The sequence below is a fragment of the Cyphomyrmex costatus genome, unplaced genomic scaffold (assembly GCF_001594065.2).
Source record: "Cyphomyrmex costatus isolate MS0001 unplaced genomic scaffold, Ccosl1.0 scaffold714, whole genome shotgun sequence".
NCBI lineage: Eukaryota > Metazoa > Arthropoda > Insecta > Hymenoptera > Formicidae > Cyphomyrmex > Cyphomyrmex costatus.
Window position 1 is genome coordinate 30,900 of NW_017280283.1, and position 9,883 is coordinate 40,782.

Consider the following 9,883-nt stretch of genomic DNA (forward strand, 5'->3'; position numbering starts at 1 on the left):
ATTATAATAATTTTTAATAATATTAAATTATATATATACACACACACACACACACACATATATATATATATGTGTAGGATTAGGTTATTCTAGTGACTTTGTATCGTTCCGTACAATTCGATGTGTCGATCGCGAGGTATCGATAGAGATAAGTCTTGAGCGTGACGAGAGAGGGCGAGAAAAAAAAGACGGCAGAGAGACGCGAAGACGCGCGAGCTGTACGACGACGTGCTTTGTATCCCGTGATAAATAAACGCCTTGTATCTTTTTCTTATTGACAAAAGTGCCGTGTACACTGTTATTTTCATCCACATTACACAAGCATTAACATTTAAAAGCTTACATCTGGGGGCTCAGCCGGGATCGCGGCTCACGAGAAATCGAAGTGAATAAAAGACGAAGACGAAGACGAAAAAAACATGTCGGACGACGAAAGGCGAAACGACGACGCAGGAGAATCGCGACAAGTAAGCACGATGACGATAGCCCAATTAAAGGAAGAGCTTAGAGGACGCAACCTCAAGGTAACGGGCAACAAATCTGATCTCGTGACGCGATTAAAAGCAGCCCTGGTCTTAGATGACCAACGTGAAGAGGATGATGGCGGCAATAACGAAGACGAAACGACGAATCCAACGACGAAAGCAACGACGAGCGATACGCCGACGCAGATGGCGCCGGAAGGAATGAAGAACGCAGACGATCGAAATTCATACCTTCTTTCAAAGACGTGGAGGAGTCAATCGACACGTTCAACGGCGATGAAGGCAGAAATGTGATCACATGAATCAAGGAATTCGAGGAGTTAGCCGAATTGTGTGAGTGGAACTCTGTACAAAAAACCATCTACGCGAAAAGACTGTTACGAGGCTCCGCGCGGTTGTTCGTGAAGGCAGATGACTGCGGGAAATCGTGGAGGACCATCAAGGCCGCTCTGAAGTCCGAATTTGCGCCAAAGGGGACAGTCGAACGGTGCATAAAGAACTACAACGACGAAAGAAGAAAACCAACGAATCATATCACGAATATTGCTATAAGATGATGGAGATAGCGGCACGAGCAAATATGGAGACGAAGGCGATCATTCAATATATAATTGACGGGATCGATGACGACGAATACCGTAAGTCTGTTTTATACGGTGCTAAAACCATCCGCGAGTTAAAAGACAAATTAGATATATACGCCGAAATGATCGGTAGAGTGAAATCAAAGACGAGCGAGAGCAAAAAGAAACAGTCGACAAACGCGGAAAATAAAGACGCAAAGCGAGACAGAAAACGTTGTTTTAACTGCGGTGATAGTAATCATTTGAGCGCGATGTGTCCTGCGAAGGAACAAGGTGTGAAGTGTTTTGGTTGTAACAAATATGGTCACATAGCAGCAAAGTGTCCGGAAAGTGTAGAAAAGAAAAAAAATTGTAGTGTAGTACAGGTTAATTCTAATAAATGCCGAAAAGATGTTATGATAAACGATACGAAGCTGAATGCGATAATTGATTCGGGTAGCGATATTAGTTTGATATGCGAGGAAAAGTATAAAGAAATAGGATCTCCAATTTTAGGGAATTACACGCTAAAATTCCGAGGAGCAGGTTTAGGAGAAAACGCGACGTTAGGTGATATGCGATTAAAGATTTGTATCGATATGGAAATCTACATTATTGTGCATCTCGTTCAAGACGGAATGATACCTCATGGTATGCTGATAGGATCTGATTTTTTAAATAACGTCGAAGTAAATATTAAAAGAGGAGTTGTGAATATTTGTAAAATTGTGGACAATCCGAGCGAGTTAAGCGAGGTTTATAAAATCGATGTAGTACAAGACGATAAAGCGATAAATGTATCACATATTAAAGACGAACACGTGAAAGAAGAAATAGAGCGTTTAGTGAGGGAATATAGACCGAAGAAGAAAGAAGTGGCAGATGTCAAGATGTCTATAATTATAACTGATGATATTCCGGTCGTTCAGAGCGCGCGTAGATTATCGGTTGCAGAGAAGGCTGAAGTAGATTCGCAAATCCGCACGTGGCTTGACGAGGGGATAATACGACCATCATGTTCCGATTACGCAAGCCCAATTGTCCTAGTGAACAAAAAGAATGGCGAAAAAAGAATTTGTGTAGACTACCGAAAATTAAATGAAAAGATTGTAAAGAACCGTTATCCCTTACCTTTAGTTGAAGATCAATTAGATTTTTTACAAGACGCGAAATTATATAGTACTCTAGATTTGAAGAATGGGTTTTTTCACGTGCCGGTCGAGGAAGCTAGTCGAAAGTATACCGCTTTTGTTGTCCCTAATGGACATTTTGAATTCTTGAAGATGCCGTTTGGTCTTTGTACTGCCCCAGCATACTTTCAGAAATATGTTAACGCGGTTATGCGTGACTTAATGGCGGAAGGAATCGTTGCGCTATACATGGATGACATTATTATACCGTCGGTAGACATACAAGAGGGTCTATCGCGACTTAAGCGAGTACTTAAAACGGCAGCTGCATACGGATTATCTTTTAGTTGGAAAAAATGTCAATTGTTAAAATCAAAAGTAAACTATTTAGGATACGTAGTAGAGAATGGGAAAATCACACCGTCTGAGGAAAAGACTGACGCTGTAAGACATTTTCCAAAGCCGACAAATGTGCGTTCCGTGCAGAGTTTCTTGGGTCTCACGGGATATTTCCGTAAATTTATACCTCAGTATGCTCACATAGCGCGACCGTTAACCGACTTATTAAGAAAGAAGGAGAAATTTGATTTTGGAAAGGAACAGGAACATGCATTTGATCGACTGAAAATAACCCTCTGTGATAAACCTATTTTGCGTTTATATTGTCCAACGGCAGAGACCGAACTGCACACCGATGCATCCGCGCTCGGTTTTGGTGCAGTATTATTACAACGCGATAGTGAGGACCGTATGTTCCATCCGGTGTATTACGCGAGCGGCAAAACTACACCAGCAGAAGCGAAATATGATAGCTATAAATTAGAAGTATTAGCAGTAGTCCGAGCGTTAAAGAAGTTTAGAATATATTTGATCGGGATCTCATTCACTATTGTAACTGACTGTAAAGCGTTCATGCAGACAATGAAACAAAAAGATGTTTGCGCACAGATAGCGAGATGGGCGTTGTTCCTCGAAAATTTTCGTTACTCGATTGTACATCGTCCAGGTAATAATATGCGGCACGTAGACGCTTTAAGTAGATACCCGTTACCTGCAGCTATGTTGATAGAAGAATGCGAAGACAGTATGATGGCGAAACTTCGTTTAAATCAATTAGAAGATCCAGAATTGAAAGACATCCGCAAACAAATAGATGAAGGAAAGACGAATGAATTTGTTATAGAAAACGGACTATTATGCAGGAAGATTGACGGTGACATTCCAATCGTTGTACCAAAACTGATGCAGACTCCGATAATACACCGAGTTCACGATCGAGGTCATTTTGGAAGTATAAAAACAGAGCAGCTCCTGAAATCCGATTATTGGTTCAAGGACATGCATTCAAAAGTTGATAAGGTAATTCGGAACTGTCTCGAATGTATTATGGCTATTAAAAAGATGGGCAGGCAAGAAGGATGGCTCCACCCCATTGAAAAAGAGGCGCCTTTGGATACCTACCACATAGACCACTTAGGCCCGATGTCGTCAACACAAAAGAAGTATCAATATATATTCGTAGTAGTGGACGCTTTTCAACAATTCAGACTGAAAATAAACGAAGCTTCAACAAGAAGCGGAAGGCCCCGAATAACTACAGTGAAAACGACCTGGTGGCGATCCAGCGAACACAATATGGACCAGGACAGAAGCTGTCTACTAAATATCTAGGACCTTATCGAGTTGTACGTGTTCTGCGTAACGATCGTTATATTGTAGAGAAGGTGGGTGAAGGAGAAGGATCGCGAAGAACTTCTACGGCCACAGATCATATGAAAAAATGGGCCAACTTCTTAGAAGATCCACCTGTCAACGACATCTGAGGACAGATGTCAGTCGAATGGCCGAGTGTAGGATTAGGTTATTCTAGTGACTTTGTATTGTTCCGTACAATTCGACGTGTCGATCGCGAGGTATCGATAGAGATAAGTCTTGAGCGTGACGAGAGAGGGCGAGAAAAAAAAGACGGCAGAGAGACGCGAAGACGCGCGAGCTGTACGGCGACGTGCTTTGTATCTCGTGATAAATAAACGCCTTGTATCTTTTTCTTATTGACAAAAGTGCCGTGTACACTGTTATTTTCATCCACATTACACAAGCATTAACATTTAAAAGCTTACATATATACGTGGTTTGTCCGGAAAGTACGTATAAAATGTTCGTGGCGTGGCGTCTACGCGTAGGGGAGGGGCGGCCCGGTGGTTTCCCCTCTCTATACCATCCACTGAACGCTCAGTTCGAGCCAGAGCGCTCTGCGAGTTACAAAGAATTTACGTTTGCACGTTTAAAGTAACCCTTTTTCTACCTGCCGTCGGCATGGAGCTCTCTCTGATTGAGGAACAGCGAATTAATATCAAGTTTCTTGCAAAGCTAGGCAAGAATGGTCGTGAAATTTTCGAGTGTTTGAAACAAGTTTATGGAGACAATTCTCTGAAGGAACCAACTGTGAACAAGTGGTTGAAAAGGTTTCGGGAAGGCCGAGAAGACGTGAAAGATGACCAACGGTCAGGACGCCCCTCCACATCGACTTCTGAGGAAAACGTTGAACGAATTCGTGGTTGTGTACTTAATGACCGTCGATTGACAGTTAGGATGATAGCTGAGGAACTATCAATACCTAAAACAATCGTTCACGAAATTCTGACAGGAACACTTGAAATGAAAAAATTGTGTGCAAAAATCGTTCCGAAGATTATAATTTATTTTTATTTTCTTTTGCGATTATTATATTATTTTCCTTCTTTTTTTTCTTCCTTGTCGCTATTTAGTTAAGTTTTAGTTGATATTAAGACGGTTCTGAGCTCGGATTTACCGGTAATTCACGATCAGAGCCGGTGGCTATGCTGTATTCTTGTGTTCGGCCGTCTCACCTATCGCTAGAAGAGAGAAGACGTCGCCTCCCACGAGGAAGAGATTGCTGTATGGAGGATTTAGCTGGAGTCACGAGAAGCGCGGCATACGCAGGTCGTATTATTTCATATTTGTTATTAATGTCGCTATTATTTGGTGGATTATCGCACCCTCATTGCAGACGCCTCGGAGAGAGACGTCAGCTGAGAACGGACTCAAAGGCAGGACATTCGCCGAAGCACCGTATTCCGCAACGATCGATAAAAGATCGTCAAGCGACCAGGAAGCATTTTTCGACTTTTGGAAAAGCGCGCCACAGCGTAAAAGGATCCGCGACACACGAGGACCCGCGGGATTCGTCGCGGGGTCACGCGGTCGCGGCGAGCCAATTAGAGCAAGCAGAGGCCGATAAGAGAGGGCCTGACGACCTGCGTGAATCCGCGAGAACTTCCGATCGGCACTTGTGCAGTGACGGACCTCGAGTAAGGACGCAGGATCTCGTCCATAATTTTATAAGGACTTCGAGAATATTCGTCATCGACGAGGTTGCTGTCGGCTCTCGCGAGGACCGAAGGAACGGCTGAGGAGGAATACCTTGGTGAGGCGAGCGTTATCCGATTTTATTGTAAAGCCACCGACCGCGTAATATTTTGTGAGCGTTTCGAGCGGATTGCGTGTGAGAAGTAACGCGAATTTGGTTTAGCCGATGTCGTACCGGCAGATTGTAACGCCATTGTCTCTATCGGGGAGCACGTGCCATCCGCTCGGGCGTAAGAATTTGTGAATTCAGGATTGTCGTTATTGCTCGCCCATGTCACTGCCAAGTCAAATTGTTCGTATTAATTGTTGAGATTCCGGTTTAAGATTAAAGTCGAGCCGCGTGTCACCGCTCAGCATTAGGCTGTCGGTTTGCTGGAAGTTCTTAGAGTCGACCATTTCTAAGTACCGCCGTCGACGACCTTGCCATCGTTCTCTCTGTAATAAAGTAAACTTGTCGTCGACGCGCGACCGCGCGGTTATGAAAATTATCGCAACTCATGTATCGACGCGAATTGAATAAATTGGAAACTCTTTGTTATTATTAATGTTAATTGCTGTCTGATTATTTCTGTCTGCCTCTACCTCGTTCTCCGACATTTTCCCCGCTTACTGCGAACCACCCCCTCTGCCAATTCCGTTGGCTGAGCTAGCCGATCTTGTCCGTCGCGAATTCCGAACGAACCACCCCCTCTGCCGATTCCGTTGGCTGAGCTAGCCGATCTTGTCCGTCGCGAATTCCGCTGCTCTGTAATTTCTTTGGCCGAGCATAACATCTTAAAACTTAGTGTGAAGAGTGGCGGCACGCTCTCTCGTGCCTGGCGCCCAACGAAATTTGTACGGCTCGAATATCGCAGCACATAAAATTAGAAGGAAGAACCGCACTTTTGCTATTTATTTTGTCCATCCTTTTGAGCTATCGCGTAAATAGAGCAGGAGATGAAGTGACGAAGTTGTGCCGTTTCTCATAAGTACGGTCACAATATATATCTAAAATGTTCCCTAATAAGAATCTCGATATGATTAACATCGCTGATGTCGAGATATGATTAACATCGAGATTCTCTCTCGCTGTCTCGCTCGCTCTCAGCGCGCCGAAGGGGAACAAGGAGAGTACTTAGTGCGACAAGGACAAAGCGATAGTCGTCACGCTTCTGCTATCACACGTACACGAGCATGTGCTTGTGTGAGTGCTACCTGTTGTGCCAGGCCGCCGACCGATAGCGCTAGTCGCGATGTCGTAAACCGGCTACGAATTGGCATCCCTGGCCCATAATTCACCTGACGGATATCGTGAACAGGTAGATCAGACTAAACTGAGACGGAAAGTCTTGTACCATTTTACAATTTTCGCAATAATTAATGGATATTAATATCTAAAGATTACTTTTTATTCATGCACTGAATTGGTGCAATAAGTTGAAGTGAATCAAATGTATATTTCTTTCGCTTCAATTTATTTGCACTAGTTCAGACGATGCAAGGAGAGGAATAAATACTTATATGGGCAGTAATGGATTTAAATATAATGGCTACGTTCAGCAAACTCAGATTCAACAGTTGAATGAGCGCTCATTGCTATTGATGTATTCTTCTAGATTTAAAATTTAATTGGATGATCTAAAAGAGTACACTAATAACAGTGAGCGCTCACTCAACTGTTGAATCTGTTGAACGCAGTCAGCAGATTCAACAAAAGTAATTAACAAAGTTTTGTTAAATTTTTAACAATTCTCGATCTTGGATCTCGTCGAGATCTCGTCAAGGTTAATAGAAAATAGTTTAAAAAAAACAGAATTGTTAAAAATTTTAAGTTTTGTTAAATTTTTAAGAATTCTGTACTTTCTTTAAACTATTTTCCGCCAATCTCGACGAAATCTCGACGAGATTCGAGATCGAGATTCGAGATCGAGATCGAGATGCAAATACCGAGATATTTGTGAGATCAAGATCGAGATTGCCGAAATCTCGTCTCGTCTCGTGCGCATCTCTACTTGCACTGTTCAGTGATCCGACAAGAAAAACGGGGTAGAGCGTTCTCTGCTTCCGTCAAGCGTTCTCGACAGTCAATCACAAGTTCCTAGCGTTCACCGACGACCGACGCGAAAACGGGGTAGAGCGTTCTCTGCCTCCGTCGAACGTTTTCGACAGTCGACCGTCTGGCGTCTGTCACCGTCTTGTATACGTCTCGTCTGTTTGCCGTCTCGTCAACATACGCACACATTTGTACATCGCGCGCGCGCGCGCGCACACACACACACACGCACACACACACACACACATGCACACACGCACGCACGCACTCACGCACGCACGCACGCACGCACGCACGCACGCACGCACGCACGCACGCACGCACGCACACACACACACGCACTTGTATATACGAACTGTGACGTGACACTTTATGTCCGTCACTCGTGAATGCATTGGCACGGAGATCCTGTGTCCTCTAAGCTCGAAAGGCGAGGGCACAAGCGAGCGTGCCAAATTTATAATTTTTGTGTAAAATATTTAGTTATTTTCAGACTTTTCAATAACGATTTTTAGTCACATTTGAGCGTGAGCGGTGGATATCTTAGATCCATGTAATTTTGCCGCTTCACTTACGGAAGGAAGAAAGAAGACATCGAGGAAGCAAGAAACCACCGAAGAAGATCCCGATTGTGTCCTCAAGAAGCGCGGTACACGCATATCGTATTGTTTTGTAACCTCTGCTAATTTTGATATTATTTGGTGATTGTCGCACCTTTATTGCAGATGCCTCGGAGAGAGACGTATTAAGGGACCGTCTCAGCACGGCCCGAACATTGGCAGCCGCCTCCACTTCTGAGGAGAGCGATAGAAGACTGCTGATCAAGACGGAAAGCCTCGGCCTGCTAATTTGGAAAAGCGCGCCAGACATTCAAAGGATACGCGGCCAGCAGGACTCGCTGTGATTAGTCGCGGGGTTGCGCGGCTGCGAAAAGCCAATTAGAACAGGAAGCGGCCCGATAGGAGAGGGGCCTAGCGGCTTGCGTGGATCCGCGAAAGCTTCCAATCGCTACTTGCGCCGAAATCGAGTTGTAAAGAGGGCACAGGATCTCCCGCTGGTATTTCGAGGATTTATCGAGAGAATCTCCGGATCGTTTGAGGACGGACAGAGCGCTCCCTCAGAGGTGAAACCGTCTTGCCGTTGCCGGACTCGTGAGAAATAACGAGCAGGATCGACGAGGGACCGTCCAGTGGTGAGGCGAGCGTCGTCTTATAATCTGTGTAAAACCACTGGTCACGGTATGTGAAATGCGTTTCGAGCGGAGCGCACGTTAGGCTTTACTCCGATATTTCGTTGCCGATACCGGATCGGCCGCCTACAGGCGTTTCGAGTCATTGTTGCCGTGAGTACGTGCCATCCGCTCGGACGCTCCAATTTGAGAATGTATAATTACTGTCGTTGCTCGCCCTTGTTGCCGCCAAGTCACTTTTGTATTTGTTAATTACTGAGAATTCTTTAAAGTCGAGACTGGCGTTACTACGCGTTATAGAATCGCTGTCGGCTAGCGTCACATCGTATGTTACGATTGTTCCACGGAGTAATTTCTTGTCAACGCTTTAAAATTTAGACTCGTTCGCATCAGGAGACGCGGTAGCGTCTCCGGCCATGTTCAAAAAAACTCTGAGACGCTACAAGTCTCTTATCCCGAGCCATCAAAGTCCATTATTGGGAGGTGCATAACTATTAAAATATAAAAAATTTTGAATCGAACGTCATATGTCCTGAAAGGCGGCATCACCACGAGTAATTTGAGCCAAGGAATTTTTAAATCGGTCAAGCCGTTCTCGAGATATAAGCGGTCGAAAATTGATGATTTTAATGAAAAATTAAGAAACGTCTCCTTCTCCGTCTGTCCGTCTGTCCGTCCGTATTTAAAAATATCGTTATTTGACGGATAGTGAAATGTTACTTTTTAACATCCTCCTTTACCTTTCACTCGCACCTTCACCATCTTTGGCCCACCGGACCTCCTCCACTCGCCTCACCTCCTCCCCCACCACCAACCCCCACCTCCCCTCTGTTCCGCTGTAATTCAATCTTTTTCGTTATTACAACTTTTTGATATCCTCTCTCACCTTTCACTCGCACCTTCACCATCATCGGCCCACCGGACCTCCTCCACTCGCCTCCCCCCCTCCAAACACCATCCACCTCCACCACCCCTCTCTTACGCTATAATTTACTCTTTTTCGTTATTACAACTTTTCGACATCCTCTCTCACCTTTCACTCGCACCTCCACCATCTTCGGCGCACCGGACCTCCTCCCTCCGTCCCTTCCCCT

At 44.6% G+C, this 9,883-nt stretch overlaps 1 protein-coding gene across 1 annotated transcript; it reads left to right on the plus strand.

Moving 5' to 3' along the window:
* Positions 1–4,494: 4,494 nt before the first annotated feature.
* LOC108780541 (putative uncharacterized protein FLJ37770) lies at positions 4,495–8,504 on the plus strand. Its single transcript, XM_018548295.1, has 2 exons — positions 4,495–4,735; positions 8,326–8,504. The coding sequence occupies exons 1-2, from the start codon at positions 4,495–4,497 to the stop codon at positions 8,502–8,504; spliced, it is 420 nt and encodes a 139-aa protein (XP_018403797.1).
* Positions 8,505–9,883: the final 1,379 nt, after the last annotated feature.